The sequence below is a fragment of the Borostomias antarcticus genome, assembly GCF_949987555.1.
Source record: "Borostomias antarcticus genome assembly, chromosome: 21".
Lineage (NCBI taxonomy): Eukaryota > Metazoa > Chordata > Actinopteri > Stomiiformes > Stomiidae > Borostomias > Borostomias antarcticus.
Genome location: NC_140254.1, coordinates 17,451,745 through 17,472,400, shown reverse-complemented (window position 1 = coordinate 17,472,400; position 20,656 = coordinate 17,451,745). Strand labels below are relative to the sequence as shown.

The 20,656-nt window shown below is 49.3% G+C and overlaps 1 protein-coding gene across 1 annotated transcript; it reads right to left on the bottom strand.

The window, feature by feature from the left end:
• Nucleotides 1-5,337: 5,337 nt before the first annotated feature.
• On the bottom strand, nt 5,338-13,066 carry ccn2b (cellular communication network factor 2b; the record flags this gene model as incomplete). The annotated part of the gene is made up of 5 exons (XM_084455016.1): nt 5,338-5,643; nt 6,139-6,359; nt 6,951-7,202; nt 7,599-7,841; nt 12,979-13,066. 5 exons carry the CDS (start codon nt 13,064-13,066, stop codon nt 5,338-5,340), a joined length of 1,110 nt encoding a protein of 369 aa, XP_084311142.1.
• Nucleotides 13,067-20,656: the final 7,590 nt, after the last annotated feature.

The following is a 20,656-nucleotide window of genomic DNA, read 5'->3' as shown; positions in this document are numbered from 1 at the left end:
ACAGTGCGGTGATCAGCGGTCCTAATCCACTAGAAATCTGCTTCACTCTGTTTTATTTAGGTCCACGCGTTGATCCACCTGACTGTCCAGCCTACCTGACAATCTAGAACAAACTATGACAGGACAGGGACAGGCACCACCGCATGCGCAGGCTATGTTAAGACTGGGTCAGTTTACATAGTGGAGACGCATGAAATAGTCTGCAATTCAATTCAAATGTAAATCCTATTGACACAAAATGCACCACAGCTTCAAAATACATCACTGCAGTATCTTACTGAAACTGACCAGCTAGTCCCCACACCCATCAAAAGACAGCAGCAGTCACGAGATGGTTAGCTGACAGTTTATAGGCTATTCGAGTTTTTATTAGCCTACCTGAGAAGATGACAGACGTTGTCTTCGGTTCTTGTTTATTAGAAAGTAAACTACCCTCGTGTGCAGTAGTCTAGTCTAGGGGCTTCTTCTATTTCGTGTCTCTCGCCAGCCCAGCCTCTTGCCTAGCTTGTCAAAAAGCGTCACGGTGGCGAGAAAAATAGGGATTCGCTCTGACATCCATTCACCCGCCTCTGGATGAAGGCAATTGGACCAAAGTGCGTGATCTCAGTAGGTATCCTATTGATTAGGACAGTGCCAATATCAATAACCACCGCTTGCCATCAAATTTTTCGTTTTTTTGTCTTCACCTCAGATGACTCGGAAATATGCTATAGTCGAGCCCTAATAATAAGCACGCCTGTTTAGTGATAAATAACAGCACATTGAAATTTAGCTTATTAGAATAGAAGCATGAGTTGAGTTTACCTGTAGATGATGCCCTTTGGCCAGGTCAATATGGAAAATACTGTTTGCTAAACGAGATTTAAGGCTAAATATTTGTATTGGTATTGGAATATTGACCAAGATTATTCCTGCTTCCATTTGTTCTGTGCCGCTATTGGAACGTTTCCATGTTGTTCCCGTGACATCTGATCCCATAGCCTCCTGTACTTTGGGTCTTAGGTAACAGGTTTAAGAGGAAAGGATGCAGACCGCCCAATATCAAGGGCTAGGATTCTCTTTTCCTAGCACTACTGTACTTATCTGTCATATACAAGCCTTCTCCCAAAATACCTCTCCTCCCGGGGTTTAATAACGTCTTATTTCCAACCTCAGGCTCCTGGTGGTGGCATATGCTTGTTAGTTAGTCACTGAACAAACTGAAGACAAATTGAAGCTCAAATTGAATTATTGTTTGTCCTCAAGCCTCAATTATCTTGTTTTTTCCAGACTGCCATGTCATACAGTATTTCAGATTCAGATTCAGAAAACTTTATTGTCTGTCGTGACAGAAAATCGTCTTAGACATCTTAGGCTCAACAATCAACACAAATGAACACAACACGACTCAAGAACATTCAGTACATCCCTCAAACCAGCACAGGGAATCATTAAAAATTGAGCATGATACTAGACTACTATCATGTGCAAAGTGGCATAGTGCGTGTGTCAAAGTACTTTCTCATTGTTTGTTTAAATTGTTAATGGCAGTTGGAATAAAGGAGTTTTGGTAAATGTTTTTCTTGGCCAGGGGGACTCTATAGCGATGTCAATGTCACCTGATGGCAATAGCTGGAATGACTTGTGCAGGGGTTGAGTGGGACCCTCTATAATGAGGTTAGCTTTCCTTCTGACTGCTTGGGTATGGAGTAGCCTACTGATAATTGAGTTTGGGTTTTGCCGGTTATTTGACTTGCTTGGTTGATGATCCCGGAAAGCTTGGATTTGTTCTTAACAGAGTTGGAGTTGAACCAGGATGTGATGTTGAAGGTAAGTACAGATTCATTCAGTGATTTGTACACAGCTGTTAAAATGTCCTTCCTGACAACAAAGCTCCTGAGTTTCCTCAGCAGGAACAGGCGTCGTTGTGCCTTCTTGGAGTCAGTGTTTTGGGAGAAAGACAGAAGGCTGTCTATCTCCGTGCCCAGGTTCGGGAAGGTTTCTACCTGCTCCACGACACAGCTCCTTTGCCTTGATGATGTTCAGCTCCAAAGAGCTCTCCTCTATCCAAGACACCAAGGTAGTCAGATGTGCCCACACATCCGCCTGCATGGCGGCCATGACTAACGCTAAGAGCCTCTTCTTCTTCTACGCCCTGTGCTGTGCGTGACTTTGTGCTATTTAAACTGCCAAAATGATAAATGACCTCTCTCACAGACAACCCTCTATATTCTCAGCCCACAAATTAAGGTCAGTGACTGTTATAATGTTGCTCATTACTTGTCATGATTAATGTGTCACTTGTTATGCTCTACGCACAAGAAGCACTGATTCCATGAGAGCAGACAGGGGCTGATCAGAGGGAAAAGGGCAGCTTTTCACTGTCATGTTACTGTGCTCTCAGAGAACAGTTAAAGGATCTTGAAAAGGGAGAATGCACACTGCAAGACTTGGTGGAAAGAATAATTGGTTTGTTCTGGGTTACCTAATCTACCTGACGTATACTCTGCTTCTGCCAGACTTAGGTCTTGGTCCAGGTGCATGAAAGTAGGGCATGGTGTGTGTGTGTGAGTGTGTGTGTGTGTGTGTGTGTGCGTGCGTGCATGTGTGTGTGCGCTCATGTGCGTGACTGTGTGTCTGTGTGTGTGTATGTGTGTGTGGTTGTGCAAGTGTCTGTGTGTGTGCGTTCACGTGTGACTGTGTGTGTGGTGTGCATGTGTGTCTGTGTGTATGTATGCATGTGTAGTTGTGCGAGTGTCTGTGTGTGTGTGTGTGTGTGCGTGCATGTGTGCGAGTGTGTGTGTGTCTATGTGTGTATGTGAGTGTATGCAAGTGTATGTGTGTGTGCGTTTGTTTTTGTGTGTATCTGTGTGTGTTAGTGTGTGCGTGTGTATGAGCGAGTGTTAGTGTGTATGTGTGTGTGCATGGGTGTATGCGTGCGTGTGTGCACACGTGTGTGTGTGTGTGTGTGTGTGTGTGTGTGTGTGTGTGTGTGTGTATGGTTATTGTGCCTCCGCATATGGTACGAAAGGTTTTGACCATTCCCTCCAAGCACCTCCTCTCTGACGTCTCATCATCTGAAAATGCTGCATTGCACTGTGGAGTACGTCACAGAAAACACACACACACACACCTGCACACACACAGGCACACACGCACACGCACACACACACGCACTACTCGCATCGTAGGCTACACACGTGCTGACAGCCCATGCAGAAACTTGTCCGGCCTGAAAATGTCAGGTCGCAGCTAGAGCCGCCGCAGGTGGACGGTGATAATCTGCCGGCGGAGATACAGTAGTGTCTTCGGGCAGCGGAGCTACACCCACTCTGCAGATCAGCTAACTATCACTATCAGCGCCGTGACAGCGGAGTGGCTTCCAAGCTCTTTTTAATGTGCCGTTTAATGACTCACCCGCTCTTCTTCACGGGGAGGATTTTAGTTCCCGCCTTGACGCCGCCGCAGGACAGATCCAAATACTTTATGAAAGCACCCCCTAATCATAATCCTCCATCCCAAAACATCCCTTTCCTTATATATCTCAATAGAAACACACACAGCATAAGCACGCACACACACACACACACACACACACACACACACAGTAGGCTACATCACCGTATTATGAGAGTGTAATGCAGCTGTAATCTACATTTTGCCATGTTTTAAGGATAGGCTACTGACTATTTCCAGCATATTTCCCAGAAGCCTCAGAGACAGGATGGATGAATATGTTCCTTCATTATAATGGCTTCTAATTCCTGGCTCCATCTTCCATCAAACCAGACAGCTCCTATAATTCCATTAGAACGTGTCTTTTTATAGCCAGTATAGAGACAGGACTGGCCACACCCATGCTCTACCTTTCTGTTTTAAAGGTGCTATAGATTTTTATGTACAGTAGACGATTAAAACAATAACAACAACAACAACACTGTAACAAGGCTTGTGAGCCAATTGTATTACGATTGGAACCAAATCTCTGATATCTCAAACAGAGATAAACGCAACATTAATTTCGGACCCATCACATTAAAAAAAAGATAAATCCATAATCAATATTTTTTTGGGGAGAGAGCAATAGGCTACTTTTATCCATCAACTTTGTAAAAGCTCTGTATTATTTAATATGTCTTATTTTTTGACGAAATGATTCATCTAGATAGAAATGTTATCTACTAGCACCTTTAAGAAAGAGAGGAAAAAGGAATGTACTGCAATATATGTATAAAAATATAATTTCTTTATTGGAAATAGACAAAAGTGCAACAATAGGAACTCACTTATCTTAGCCAGGTGGTTACAGTGAAAAAACAATATGATACAGTACAAATAGAACTACAACATTGTGTTAAACAACAGTTACATAAATTATAGTACAAAACTGTACACAGTCTTACAGTATTTACACATGGTGTATTCGTCAAATGCCGAATTTCTCTCAATTCTTCTTTTTAAATAAACATAAAAAAACAACATAATCAACAGTAATTCTTCAGCCAAGCCACGTTGTGTGTGTTTTTGGATTAATTGATTGATAATGTAGTGAGGGGTCCATCAGGACATCAGCCCAGGCAGAACAAGGACAGACCCAAACTCTTACACTGGGATCCCTTCAACTGAACATATTCAACGGTCAACAATTCACCTTCAACCAACAAGAAGACCCAATGATTAGTGATGATATATCCATTCCAAAACCCTACAGACTAATGACAAACATGGGAACAGTTTAACATCAGGTGTACAGTATCATCTCAATATGCGTATCAAAATAAACCTCCTGAAGATTCCTGCATTGTTGCCTTCAAACAGATTTCAAAAACGTTTTTTAAATGTCATACTCATAACATTTCATGTCAAAATCTGACATTTGCCCCCCACCCACTATCTACAGCTGTACAACCAAGTCGTCTTCCTATGGCACCGAGACAGTGCGTGTGAGAAATAATGTTCTGTATCGTCCTACGATATCTGCCGTTTCCACAGGGGGGTCTTTCAGTGCGTCAGGTCAACCCTTACAGCGTCGCTAGTGTGTTCGCTCGTACAGGCGGACCAGTCAGAAAAGGCCGGATGGCTATAGGGCTGCGCGTTAAACCAAGAAAAACAAAACAACAAGAGAGAAAACTAGAAGGATCATTCTCATGCTCTAGTACTTCATATCTTTAAGTCACACGTTCGTTTTTTTCAGTCTCACAACTAGGTCTACGTGCCTATGGGTGGCAGAGAGAGGGGAGGGACCCAGAAATTCCAAAAGCTGCCTGTGAATGCTTGGACTAGTGGAGGGAGTGTGTGTTTGTGCGTGTGTTTCTGTGTGTGTGTGTGTGTGTGTCTCGACAGCCCCCCCTTGTCCCTTCACATGTCGTTGTCATAGTCCCCGGTCATCCGGCGCGCGTGGGAGGCCAGGAAGATGTCGTTGTCGCGGGGGCAGTCGTGGTGGCAGGAGCAGGTCTTGATGAACATCATCTTCCGCCTGAAGGCGTCGCCCTCGGGGCAGCGGAACTCGACCTCGGCCGTGATGGTGGTGTGCGGGGTGCAGCAGCGGCCGTCCATGCACACGCCGCAGAACTTGGGCCTGTAGACCCGGGTGCTGCTGCAGCCCGACAGCTGGAACCGCATGCCGCGCTGGGTCTTAGGGGTCCGTACGCACTTCTTCCCCCTCTGTGGAACCAGAAACAGCACCATCGTCAGATCACGACGTGGGAATAACAGCGGCGTCTTTTTTTTCCCACACACTTCCAAAATAATGGCATGTTTTCATGTCACGTCGTGAAAAGTAGGCCTTGTCATAGTGGTCCCCGTTTAAAAGTACTGGCCTAGCTCTCTGCTGGGCTTAAAGCTGCAATCAGTGGTTTTATTTACATTGTGAAAACTAATTAAAACCACCTGATATCAGAAGCGTCGTTATAGCGTCCTACTTATGATGACTCATCCCTACCGGTCGCCTGGCTGTTGTTATTCCAGCATTTCTGCCTGTGTTGTCAACCCTGCCCCCCCGGCCTTATATGGCTCAGGCCATTCGTTAGCCGTTCGTTGGTAAACAAGTTTGCGCAAGTCTCTTACTGCCACCTAGTGGTAGAATAAAATCAGCGAATGCAGCTTTAACTCTCCTCCTCTCCTCTCCTCCTCCTCTCCTCCTCCTCCTCTCCTCCTCACCTTGATCTCCTTCTCCTGCTCGGCGTGGCAGGGCCGCACCATGCACACCCGGCTCTGGCGCTCCAGCTGGCAGCGCTCGTTGTCGTTGGTGACGCGGGAGGACACGCCCATGCCGCAGCTGGCCGAGCACTCGTTCCACTCGGTGGTCTGGACGATGCAGTTGTCCCTGGGGCTCTCCTCCGGGGCCGGGCCCCCCCCGCGGGCCGACACCTCCCTGAACACTGAGAGAGGAGGGGAGGAGACCAAGGGGTGAATCTCAGATCCTGACAGCGGGTGGAGGGAGGGAGGGAGGGAAGGAAAGAGGGAGGGAGGGAGGGAGGGAGGGAGGGAGGGAGGGAGGGAGGGAGGGAAGGAAAGAGGGAGGGAGGGAGGGAAGGAAAGAGGGAGGGAGGGAAGGAGGGAGGGAAGGAAGGAAGGAAGGAAGGAAGGAAGGAAGGAAGGAAGGAAGGAAGGAAGGAAGGAAGGAAGGAATGGAGGGAGGGAGGGAGGGAGGGAGGGAAGGAAGGAAGGAAGGAAGGAAGGAAGGAAGGAAGGAAGGAAGGAAGGAAGGAAGGAAGGAAGGAAGGAAGGAAGGAAGGAAGGAAGGAAGGAAGGAAGGAAGGAAGGAGGGAGAGAGGGAGGGAGGGAGAGAGGGAGTTTAAGTTTTGGGCGGGGAGAGAGGTCAGAGAGGTCAGTAGTAGGGAGAGAGAATCGTGAACATCTGTGAGGAATGGAGGAATAGGTTTAGCTTTGAGGAGGGGACAGACATGGATAGAGAGAAAGACAGAAAGAGTGAGAGATATACAGAGAGAGCGAGAGAGAGAGAGACCCACCTGCCATGGCCGGCTGGAAGGAGTTCTCCTGGGGCGTCTGGTCGCACACCCACTCCTCGCAGCAGCGTCCGGGTATCTGGACGCGCCGGGGGTAAGGGCAGTCGGGCGAGGGCAGCCGCACGTCGCTGGCGCAGGTGGGCACGCAGCCGATCTCGCCGTTCATGCAGACGCAGTGGTGCCGGCAGCTGGGCTGGAACGTCTCCCCGCTGCGGTAGATGACCCCGCCCAGCTCGCACGTCTGGCCCTCCTGGGCTGAACGCACCGGGGGAAAAACAAACACACACACGGAATAGTCTCATCGTTGATTGTTGTTTGTTTATTGTTTATTGTTTATTTAGATCCCCATTGGCAGCTGCTACCCTTTCTGGGGTCTACAACGTAAGGAAACAGCATACAGTGTAATAACATCCATACAAATAATATCCATACAAATATTATACTTTAGGTTTTATGCTAGCCTACATAGTTTTATGCTAGTCTACGGTTGTTATTAAACCTTGATCCATTGTTTACAAACACAGTTTGGATGACAGACTGAAATGATGAATATGGGCTTAACGATCCGTCATTAAGGATATGACAGTGGATGTGGACCCCTCAAACGAACACCGTGAACCCTCGCTTGTTCACGCCGGTGACCTGACTCACCCATGCAGATGCCGGTCTCGGTGTCGCTCAGCACGGCGTAGTCGCAGTACAGGTCCTTGTGGTGGTCGCAGGGCTCCAGGAGGGAGCAGGGCTCGCCCGCCTGCCGGGCGCACACCTTGCAGCAGCCGCAGCCGTCCAGAACCAGGCTGGTACCGATCGGACAGGGAGGAGGCTCTGAAGGACAGTCGCACGGCTGAGAGCAGTCCTGGGCCGCTGTCTGCAGAAAGAAAACACACAGTTTAACTATTGGGTATACCCGTGATACAAGGAAAAGTTTGAATTAAAATGCATGGTGCCCATAGCTAAATTGTTTTTAATGTAGCATAATCATGTTACTACTGCCTACTGCCACAAGGCGGCGACATTATACTGCATTTCATGGTGCCTTCATCTATTTCCAGGCTGAATATTTTCATGGTGAGGCGAGGAACACCGTCCGCTTCTCAGCATCAGGCTCTTGTGTAGAAATTAGACGTTTTAATAGACGTACGGATGTGGGAGAACACGGAATGTCACAGATGTTCATCTGTCACAACGGATTTATATGTTTTCTCTCTAGTTTGACAATCCTTTTCAAAAACAGCTATCCGGCTTTAGATAAATAAAACTTCAACGTATAGCCTACGAATGGTTGGAAACCTGGATGTCACAATCTATAAACTGGTCTATTTACCATTATTAAAAGTGTGAAATGACACACCCAAGAACACTTTGAAGTTAGTCTACCACAAAGGGGCTGCTACAATAACATTCCTTTTTTTCCCCATCACTGAGGTGTAGCTGTTGTAGCTCAAAGACCACACCTCCGTTGGAATGTTTTTATGCTCAGTGCACATTGCGTTCCCTGCTCCCAAAGATTTCATGATCTCAAGAATTCTTGATTTAACAGCAAAACAAGCAGAAATTCATTAGAAAATGCAAATGTAGGCCTATGCATAGGCTAATGTGCAATATAGGCTATTCAAATAAAACAACTTGACGTCATTGTTATTTGAATAAAAGTTATGTTTGAAATACAAAACTCACCGTGCAGATGAGGAGCAGAAGAAGACAGATTCGGGCGGTAATTTCTCCAGACATGATGGGTAAATTCAACAGCGCGCGCAACTCCACAACTTTGTTTTTGTTCAGTGAGTGAGACAAGTTCCTTTTAGCGGGGTTCGTCTGGGTTCGTGCGCTGCTGCAGCTCGAGGGCTTGACTGAGACATGCAGGGAGAACCCTTACTTTAAATACTCTGCGAGCTCGGGGTGTAGCCCAGGATGCGAGAGTTATGCCACGCGACTCAAAGGGGTGAAAATATTCAAATTCCAGATGGCTTTCCTAATTCCCCGGAGCCGAAGGCGAGCTGTCTACACAGACAGCCCCCCTCAATCAGCCCGCTGTTTCAAGTTTCACCTTTTGAGACAGCCAGGTGGGGTTTTTGGAGCCTATGTCCTGAGTAGCGGGAACTGACAAGGATGTCGGGGGGAACATTTTTGCGTACATGTGGCCGCAACACAGAGCCTAGCCAAGCTAGCTTTCAACAGCTTGTTTATCAATAATGGTTTATTTCAAATGCGTGAAGACTTAATGTTCTCTTCTCAACACGACATGATGTAGCCTACTCTTGTGACTGTGACATAACATAGCCTGATGTAGGCTACTCTTTAGTTGAGGTGATTACAGGTGCCATGCAGACACGCAAAACCACAGGTGATGCAGTAATGGTTACTTTGTGATATGCAGGCCTCACTGTCTGTAAATGTTTTGATCCGGACTGTAGGCTAAATGATAGTTTCTTTCTTTCGCACACTTTGTCCTTCCTCTAAACCCACAATACACCGGGGCTGGATATCTACAGTATCAGGAACACACCTGGGGTGTCAACAACTACAACATGTATGCAGCAGCTCATATTCGGAGAGCTCTTGTTACAAAAGTCAGCATAGACGTCAGTATATGGGTGCAGGGGACAAGGTCATCATAGAGCAAATCATCCATAATTGGAGTTGAGTTTATTAAAACCCTATATTAGGGAATGGAACTAGCCGGGGGGGGGGGGGGGGGGGGGTGTTATGTACACACATAGCGGTCAAAACAGGATAATTGAACATCAAGAACAGGCCGTCCACCCCTGACCGTCAGGTGCTAAATAGGAAACACACATGGGGAAAAAGTCAGTGTTATTTCAGTCCTCTTTTTTTCCCTTCTTCTTCTCTTGCCCAGGCAGCCACCAGTTATTTCCTGGGGCATGCCAGCCCCATGATGTTTTTGTGTGTCTACCCTAGAGAGTCAAGAGGTTCTGTTTTGCCCAAAACGCCACAGAAAGCGCAAGGCGTCATATTTGCCGACATAATGAACAAGGTAGCCTACTCTGCAACTATAGCTTCTCTCTCTGTCTGTCTGTCTGTCTGTCTGTCTGTCTGTCTGTCTGTCTGTCTGTCTGTCTGTCTTTCTCTCTCTCTCTCTCTCTCTCTCTCTCTCTCTCTCGCTCTCTCTCTCTCTCTCTCTCTCTTTCTATCTGTCTTTATTCTCTCTGTATTGTATTCTCTTTCACTTTTCTCTTGGTGGGGACCCAGAAGTGTGGGAATCTGACAGCAGGCAGGGTGCCTCCTCCTCTTCAGAGCTGGCTGGAGGAAGTCGTGCCTTGGCAGCGTCGGCCCGGGGACTCAGGGCTGAAACATGTACATAAGTTCAAAACACAACCGTAACTAAGGAGTGCCGTAAATTTTTCAGGGCTGCGCGAGCTCGCAAGAGTGCCGTGACTAGCCAGCCGCGAGAGACTCGAGCTGCAGCTCAGGGCTGCAATCTGGTGGAGGCTGACCAGCTTCAGTCAGTCAGTCAGTCAGTCAGTCAGTCTGGGCTGGAGAGACTTCAGACATCTGAGCTCAGTTGGCTGCCTGGTCCTGGACAGAAGGGGCTGAGGGCCACGAGACCAAGAGCTGTTGATCTCAGCGATGGGCCCAGCTTTACTGTACTCGCGTGCAGTGGTTTATACTGTAGCCTCTACCTTGCAAAATGGAAGATGTATTTTTTGAAGGTGTAAGATGGTAGGCGAACTCGGACAGCACAAGAATGAGCAGAACCTTTCATGCGCTCACGTGTGTAACGGATCTTTACAATTCATTGTAAAGTCCGGGTTCGGCTCTCCTGTGTGCTGGCTGGTGCTGCAATACATTAATCTCACTTGATCGTGTTGTACCCTGCCTGACCACAGGGAGGCGAGCATCACAACACCGATTTATGACAGAGAGGCAGATGTTCACTTCTGTGCTGTTTCAGGTAACTTGGTCGATTTATTGTCTGCATATTTTGACCAAAGCAACCGACTGGTTCCCATTCTACCATCTACCAGTATGAAATACGCTGTACAAATAAAGTTTGATTTAATTTGTTTTGATTTGATACCATTACACTGCTAAGGTGCTGCTGGACAGGACATCTCTATAGGAAGGGTTGTTGGAGTCCTACTGCGCAGGTGACCTCTGTCCCTTTAATGACCATGTCACAGATCCTGAATAAAAACAAGTGCTTTGCCTCAAAGTTGAATTACTCACAGGACGTGCGGACTTAATAGCATCCTGTATTATGAGGAACGGTGCATATGAGTAAAGGTGTTAGACTGGCTTAGCTCTCGACCTGATGCTTTTGGCCACAACTGCACCCCGATGACTCACTCCAGCCAATAGACTGAGCCATGAATGTGCTGACCGCAACCAAGCTGCTCAGGAACCCTGGAACTGAACCCTCCATCACAAAGTCAACACTTCTCCAAACTCCCGTCCAGCTGGTTGGCCGAGGGAGTGGAGAGCCTTCAAAGACTGGAGGCCGTCGACGCGCTGACAGTGGTGCTCTGAGGGAAAACATTCTCCCCCTTCATTACCGAGACGTCAAGACATCACCGTCCTCCGGGATCCCGGCCGCCACTCCCAGGTCTGGTGTCACGGGCGTCGACGTGTGAGGCCCTGCAGACTTATCACCCACCCCAAAACAGCCCCCCCCCCCCCCAGCTTCCCACTCGGCCTCCTCCTGTCGTTCCGGGAGGGGAGATGGAGTAGGGGTCGCGACCCCAGTACAACAGCACAGCCTCCCTTTCATCTCAGCTGACTCGTATTTCCTTCCTTCGATGACCTCACCTGTTAGTGCGCTGACCGGCGTTACCGGGGCGGGATTAGCCCAGCAGGGCGGAGGGAGGGCCGCGGGCCGCAGTGCGATCGGGTCGGACGGAACTGATTACATTGGGTGGCGTTCCTGCTGAGGTGTCAGAAAGCCAGAGGTGGGCCTTGCCTGTGGGTTTCCTTCACGGCTGTCGTCTTGAAATGAGATGGCGGTGGTCTGCGATTTATGTGGAAGCGGCCCTTTCTAAATCCCTTAAATCCTAACCTGGATCGGGAAGTCTGGTGGTCAGGCAAAAACATATTCCAACGACTTCAGTTTCTCATGTTGATTCACAGAATAAACAATGTTTGTGAGATGTATAAAATGTTTTTATTTTATTTTACATTTTTTTGCTGCACAAGAGTTACATTGTCTGCCTATCCTGGCTCGCCCACTTTAACTTTCAAAATGCGATACAGGGTCTGGAAAAGCTCTCATCCACAGTGATTTCTCGGTTGGAATTCCAACCAGGCCAATCAGCGTCCTTTGAATGCAGTGTCAAATGCTGTGATTGGTTAGGGGATGAACTAACCGCCGAGAGCTCCCTCTTCTGCAACTCCCATCTCGCACAACGGCTACAATGGGAGCACTTTCTCTGTCAGACTGAATAATGAAGTGAAACGAAATGGCAATTCAGTCTGGAGTGTCAGGCTAATCTTCAGTTGGACAAGCTCTTAGTTAAAAACGTGCCTCAGCAAGAGTAGACAACCTGAAAACCTTACAGTTACACTCGGTGTGGAGGTCAGGCCATGTGGGAGCCCGCCAGACAACAACAAGGCCGATGTTACCTGGAGGCCACTGATTCTCACCCTCGACAAACAAACAAAACATCTTTTATTTGTCACACGGTGGGACGCACGCACATCATGCGGTGTAGACGGCGAAACACACACACACAAAATGGCTGAAGCGTCCACCGATGAAACTTCTCTCCACTCTTAATCCTCGACTCCCAGGGCGCCCCAGATCCTCCCTCTCGACTCCCAGAGAGCGCCTCTCCCCTCCCTCCACCCTCCCTCCACTACGCTGCTTCAACGTGGGGGGGGGATCAACCCTCGTCGCCTCCAGACCCCCCAGACAAACTCTTTCAACTTTCACACAGCACCGTTTATTACATCAATATTATTGTAACCGAGACCGAGATGTAGGCCTACAAGGCTGCAAACATGGAGTCGACTCTGAAAAGTTGCTGCATGTGGGAAGCGAAAGAGAAAAAAACGTCCAAGTGGGGGATTTAGTTACTGCTGAGGTGACACAGCGGCGGCGGCGGCGCCTCCTCCTCCTCACGCAGCGCGAGCTCAGCCTCGCTCTCCTCCCCCGGACGCCCCATCTTACTTCATATCCTCCTATTTATTATGTTCCAGTGGTTCCCGCGGGACTGAGAAAGCCCCTCGTTGGTCCGCACCCCCATGCCCACCTCAAGACGCCTCAACTTCAAAGTGAGGCCCCTGGCTCGCCGTTCCTGAGCCTGAACGTCCGCTCGGTCCTCAAGCGAGCACCTGTTCCCCGTGTCACGCCGCCGCCGCCCTCGCTGGGGAAACGCAAGGCCTGACGACGGCCGCCGTTTTTTACTCCGCCTCTCGTCAGACGTGTTAAAGCCCGGCTTGGCAAGGATCCGCCCGGAACCCAGGGTCCGGCTCCTTCTCCTTGTCTGAAGTCCCGGGGTCCGTTTAGTCTCGGCCCAGAAGAGCTTTCCGCAGCCCTATAACGTCATCGACTCTGTCCCTCCTAACTTTAATGAGGACACGCTCATAAAAAGCCCCGCGGAACCAAATGTATAGTTCGGATGAGATGGGTGGATCACAGAAATAAAGATTGTTCATTTTTACACCGTTGTCTTGAGTTTCCCTCCCGGGGCCCTCTGGTTGGAAAGAGAGGGCGAGGACGTTGAAAGATCTTTAGAACAGAAGACTGGGTGAGATACCAGCAACTCGGCACCGGTTCGAAATCTCAACTGTTTATTCACGCCGGTGTATAGCGGGTCGCTGGAGTGCATTTGTGTGCCAAAGGGTATTCCTTTTCCTCCACAAGTCTTGTTTTGAAGTCTGCAGGAGCGTGCATGGGTAGCACAGAAAAGAAAAAAAAGACAAACCACTGAGAGTTCCTGCTCCCGAAAAAGACTAATGGGGAAAAAGTCAGTCTTTTCCGAGACTGACAGCTTGGTGGGACGCCAATGCCTACATTGCATAATTTGTATCATGCGGGTAGAGACTTTTTAAAGAGCGCCAGTGCAGAAACACAGACGACTTCCAGAGCCTTTTTTTTTTCCGGGGGCTAAATGCGGCCTCCCCATCCCTTTAAGCTCCTGGTTGGTTCGCTCAAGAGCCTGGCCTCAAGAAGACCCGCTGGGGCTACTTCTTTAATGATGTGAGGGTGGGGGTCTAAAAATAGTCCCGGGCTCCTGGACAGAACCCTGCCGCATGCAGCGCTCCGTCTCTCTCCCCCTCAGGATGTTGTTGAAGTCTGGTACATTCCTCACACGCTTGGCCAGCCTGCCTTCTGCCCCCCCCCCCCGCTGCTCTGCTTCTCCCCCAACCGTCTCGCTGCCTTTCGAATTTTTGAGAAGGACGCTTTGTCCCATAGCTGTGGTGAACTGCTGTTCTTGAAGCATCATCTGGTAATGTACGATACCGGGGACCATGGGAGACAGCTGACTCAATTTCACTCGATTCCTTTCTCGTCGTCCCATTCTCTCCCTCCCTCATTGTCGCATATTTTCACCTGAGGTTTATGTACTGTCGCATACTTCAACTGCACACTATTCTGCACGATTCATAAACACGTCATTAGTAACATATATGTGCGACGCCGACGCCAGGCCCTGCTTTATGAATTAAGAAGATGGCTGCCAGTGTTCGGTCGGCCCCTCTGGAGGGGAAGTAGAATGTCGGGGCGATGTCCGTTCCTTCCAGAACATCTGTCCGTCCCTCCGTGCATCTCTGTCACAGCTCCTCCTGTCTGCGGCCCAGATGTCCCTAAAACACCCTGGCAGACACACACACACACACACACACACACACACACTGGATGTTGTTTCCTCACCTGTCCAGCAGTCCTCGTCTGCTCTGCTCTGGTTCAGAGTGCATGATATCCCTAACTGACCTCCTGTTGTAAACATACGCTCTATGTTTAGCTGGGCATTGACCCTATATCAGGAGGGGCCAAACATAGTCTGGCTTCCCTTCTCCGCCTGAAAAAATGTCAGTTCCCTGGGCCAGCAATTCCAGTAAACCTGTGTTTCATCAGCTGCATCCGACCACCGTGTTAAAACACTAAACAGTGAATACCGGAGTGTCACTGACACAAATGACTCAAATGATTCACTTCCTCTCTTGCCCTCAGTTAATGCTCCTCTGTTATGCATGTGTGAAGGGCAAACCTAGCTGTGCTACTATGAACAGTGTGTGGCACCTGCTACACGGCATCTTTAGATTGGCTGGCTGGCTGGCTGGCTGGCTGGCTGGATGGCTGGATGGCTGGATGGATGGATGCATGGATGGATGGATGGATGGATGGATGGATGGATGGATGGATGGATGGATGGATGGATGGATGGATGGATAGATAGATAGATAGAACTGGAGTGGTGGTGGAACGAACTGGCCACTGACGTCAGGACAGCAGAGTCGCTGTCCATCTTTCGGCGCAGGCTCAAAACTCATCTCTTAAAGATGTACTACAATGAGCCTCCCTCTTAAGCACCTATTGTATTTTAGATTGCTATTCTTGCACTTTGCCTTCAGCACTAGTTTATGCTCTTAGTCACATGTTTTAGAAAGGAGATGCACTTGTGAGTTCTGGCAAGTATTAGTGCATTGGCTTTTCCTACGTTAAATGCAATGATTGTTAGTTGCTTTTGTCACGATCCGGCTCGTAGGCCGTGACAAACAAGAACAACAAACCGAAAGGGAACTTAGAATAACCAACCAATGTTTAATAATATATAAATATAACATAAACATGTAAGAGAACTGAACAATGGATGTGCTCAGGGAGAGGGATCTCCTCGAATTACGAGCTTTTTTTTAACCCCTGGGCTGAGTGCTCAGGTGCTCCCAATCAGCGCTAACGACCCTCCCAGCTCCGCCCACTGTCACCACCCTGCAGGGAGAGAAACACACACAGACAGAGAGGGAGGGCTGTAACACTTTGGATAAAAGCGTCTGCTAAATGACTGTAATGTGATAGATAGATAGATAGATAGATAGATAGATAGATAGATAGATAGATAGATAGATATGAATTTTAATAATCCCCGTAGGAGGAAATTTGTCCAGGGGGCTGGCACTTACAACTTTTGTCTTGAAAATAACTTAAACCTTAATATTCTTTTTCAAGAGATTTTATCTACACTGCTACTACGATTCCCAGCCTGCCTTGCCCAGGCTGACGCAAGCCAGGTCAGTGTCCTCGCGAAGAGAATGCCAGCAAAGCCCTTTATTTCAAACAGATAATCTGTGTGAATTATGGAGCTTGAAATTAATGTTCTGTTCCTGTGGGGGAACCCCACCAAAGCTCTGAGGTGGTCCCGCTCCGTTCGCCTGGGGTCCGCTCAGAAACATGCCATATGACGTCAGGAGCGGCGTGGCTGTGGTGAGGGCGGGGGGCTCGGGGGCCTTTCGGAGTCCTCCCTCACACTCCCCCATCTTAGCGCGTTAGCCCCCGCGCCGTAGCGGCGTGTACACCACGGACCTCTCACGTACGGCGAGCCAGGGAAAGAGGCGGCTTAGCCCCTGATTTATAGCACGTCCACCATCCTTCGCGAGGGGAAATGGATAACTGCAAATTTTCTGGGGTGTGTTCGCCTCGGAAAAGGAAGAAGAAGAAAAAAAAAGCTGAATGAACATAACTCAGCGTCGCTCGACCTGAGATTCACTTGGCTTAATGGCAATCAGATTGGAGAGCTCTCTCTCTTTCTCTCTCTCTCTCTCTCTCTCTCTCTCTCTCTCTCGCTCTGGCATGAAGGAGGGTGGAGACAGGAGGATGAGGCGAAAACAGATTTAATCAGTTGACATTCTGGAAAGGCTCAGTGACTCAGGAGAATCAGTGACTCACTGTGGGCTGGGCAGCTCGTTAAAAGCACGTTTGGGTGGGGGTTGGGGGGGGGGGCTTCCAAGGTCAGGGTCAGTCTCACCACAGAGTCGGGGGCCCGTCAGACGATGCCCTGTGCGTGAGGCAGGGAGGAACAGCCAGCAGCTCATCCTGCTCCACCAGGACCTCACGTCAGCGAGGCACCTCCAGCGCAGACGGAATGACCGATAACCGATCTGCGGTGGCCAGGGTGGAGGAGACACTCTGGGGAATATAGATGTGGGTGATGCTTGCTGTGCGCAAAGGACCTATCAAGTTCCACTGCCATAAAAGATATTGTGTTATGTTGGGCCAGAGGGAGACATGACAGAGTATGTCAAATAACAGGTCTGGATGATATAGAAACATAGACGCGGGTATATTTTTCTATCTATGAGGCCATTCTGGATTGACTCGCCTGTTATTTATTTATTTTTCTGTTCCTAACCGGAAACATGGAAATGATGGGTTACGGTCTCAGGACACTATGCGTTCCTAGAGTTTGGACTGAGTTGGGATTCAAGAAGGCCTTGACATTTTCTGCGCCATCTGCAGAATAGCCTGCAGAATGAACTTAAAACTCCAGGATCTAGTCACTCTGAATGAATTTAAAGGCACGGCGAAACCTATCTATATAAACCTGGTTAAATAAAGTTAATAATAACAGAAGAATTCCCTTGAAAAGAGATCCCTCTGTCCTCAGTAAACCCACAGTTCCTGGAACCGAGGATCACTGGGCCGGGTCCTTCACCAGCGCTAATGTACTTTAACATGACAACATAACAGAGGAGGATTACAGTACATCCCATCTGTAGTTGGTTATATCCATTATGAGCTGATGTAAAGATGCGGTGGACGGGCTCGGGGCTCTGTTCGAATCAAAGAGCGCCTGTGTTCCACTTCTTCCAGGAACCTGGTGAGGCCTGCGGCGTGCCCAGCAGAAGCAGCCCGGCGGTGGGTCAGGTGAGGTAACAGACCTGTGGTACACAAAGAGAAAGAGAGAGAGAGAGGGAGAGAGAGGGGGGGGGGGGGGGGTCAGAGAAAAACAGGAGGAATCACTCCAGCAGGTCACTGAGCTTACACTGAATTTTCCTCACTGGAGATTCTAGAGCTGCCAGTAAAGCCTCTTCGTCTGGTGCGCCCGAACGGAGACATGGAGGTTTTTTATGACACAGGTAGACACAACACACACAGCACTACCCCGGGGGCAGGCCAGGCCTGGACATTGGGCCCTGGGAGACCGAGGGGGATTGCTGGGCCGGAGTGGCGTGGAGACAGGAGGGGACGGCTAGCAGCTGGCGTCTGGACGGACTTGGAAGGGAGGGAGGGGCTTCAGGACGAACCCAAAGCCAGGGGCCAACGAGGACCAATAAGGACCCCCCATGGGCTTAACAGAACCAATAATATGAAGGCTCCCGGTCTTATGACTGCAACCCCCTCCTTTAACACACACACACACACACACACACACACACACACACACACACACACACACCTCCGCTTTCCTTATCCCACGCACACTACGGGGGCTCCCAGGCACCTGCTAAGCCAGTCCGAGCAGAAAATGAAAAGTGAAAAGTTACATATGCGTATTAAGATGCCTACAGTATGTCCACGCTGAGGGCGGCGGGGTGGATGGTGTAACCATCTGACCCAGCAGCCCGTGAGATCTGACCCTCCTCGCCAAGCTAGAATAACCCACAGGACAGGAGGGGCTCTTACTGGTAATCAGAAAGGCTTTTTACTGGAAACTGGCATTTTCCACACTCACAGGTTTACCAGAATTTTTTTCTAAAAAAAAATATTAAATTAGCATCACAGTTTGGACCTGTACCGTAGTAGACTATTAGCAGAGGAGGAGAAAAGACTGACCCGATCCGATCCTTATGTTTATCCTGTCTGTGTGTGTGTGTGTGTGTGTGTGCATCTGTTCATGCATGTGTGTGTGAGTGTCTGTGTCTGTGTGTGCGTGCGTGCATGCCTGTGTGTGTGTGTGTGTGTCTGAGCATGTGTGTGTGTGTGTCTGTGCATGCATGCCTGTGTGTGTGCGTCTCCTCGGAGGAGCAGAGCGGATGTTTTTCCGTGTGAGTAATACTGTATAATAAACTGAGGCAGGGAGGTCACTATCATGGTTGACTGATTGATTACTCCCCGCATCACCGCCCAGCGGAGCAGCAGACTGACAGGCTGGTCTGGGTCTAACACACCGCCCAGCAGACTGACAGGCTGGTCTGGGTCTAACACACCGCCCAGCGGAGCAGCAGACTGACAGGCTGGTCTGGGTCTAACACACCGCCCAGCAGACTGACAGGCCGGTCTAGGTCTCACACGGCGCCCAGCAGAGCAGCAGACTGACAGGCCGGTCTGGGTCTAACACACCGCCCAGCGGAGCAGCAGACTGACAGGCTGGTCTAGGTCTCACACGGCGCCCAGCAGACAGACAGGCTGGGCTGGGTCTCACACACCGCCCAGCAGACTGACAGGCTGGTCTGGGTCTCACACACCGCCCAGCAGACTGACAGGCCGGTCTGGGTCTCACACACCGCCCAGCAGACAGACAGGCTGGTCTAGGTCTCACACACCGGCCAGCAGACTAGCAGACTGACAGGCTGGTCTGGGTCTCACACACCGCCCAGCGGAGCAGCAGACTGACAGGCCGGTCTAGGTCTCACACACCGCCCAGCAGACAGACAGGCCGGTCTGGGTCTCACACACCGGCCAGCAGACTGACAGGCCGGTCTGGGTCTCACACACCGCCCAGCAGACAGACAGGCCGGTCTAGGTCTCACAGACCGCCACGCTGGCAGGTAGAGGACATCTCCGCTCTCACGTTGTTCAATGAACCCCTTCTCTCTGTAACACAGGTGGTAGTCATTGAGACTCCGGTCTGACTCTCAGAGTTATGGCAGCTGGCTCGCTCTTCAGTTGTTGTTGATGGTTTGTTTTCTATTTGGAGGGGCCTTCTAAATTTAGCGGCCGTGAATCGCCCGACGGTGGAAAACGACTGTCTCCAAAACAAAGTCCCGGTAACGCACTGGCACTGACGTTGTTCCTCTCTAAGAAGACCCAGCTGTGCAAATGGTGGGGCAGCGTGTTTGCAATGGAAAAAAAAGCCTAGCAGTAAGTGTCAGAACAAAGCAGGGTTTACAGGCAGGTGCATGACAAACACGCAGGCACACACACACACACACACACACACACACACATGACAAACACGCAGGCACACATGCACACACACACACACACACACACACACGACAAACACCCAAGCGGAAAAAGAGGGCAATTACTATGTTCTAACTGGCTTCCTGATGCGGTGCGATGCTGTCGCATACGACTGCTCCTTCTCTGTTGGTATTTGCCCCAATACTGTGAGGTACTTTGGTTTTAACAGTGTTTGTTGGGATGGTACAGGTACATTTTGTAAGGCACAGTGCCTGTTTGTGTGTGTGTGTGTGTGTGTGTGTGTGTGTGTGTGTGTGTGTGTGTGTGTGTGTGTGTGTGTGTGTGTGTGTGCATGCGCACGTGCGTGGCTGTGTTAAAATACCTTAGTTGAAATTGGTTTGTGGCCAGGTAATGTTACCGTCACCATTCTGCGTGAATCACCACCAATAATAAGAAGCTTAAGTCTCTACAATTAAGCAGAGATGTCTCTTATACCAGTGACAAAACAACATCATTAAGAGATGCTCAAGACCCAGAATGTTTTTGTTTTTTTTTGGTTAACAAAGACAAACTGAACCAATAAAAAGGAAGAATGGGGAGGGGGGGGGGGGGGTCAGAAAAATCTACAAGACTTGAGGAATGTTCTTTACTGCAGCCATGGTTCTCCTTCATGGCTGGGAGAGCC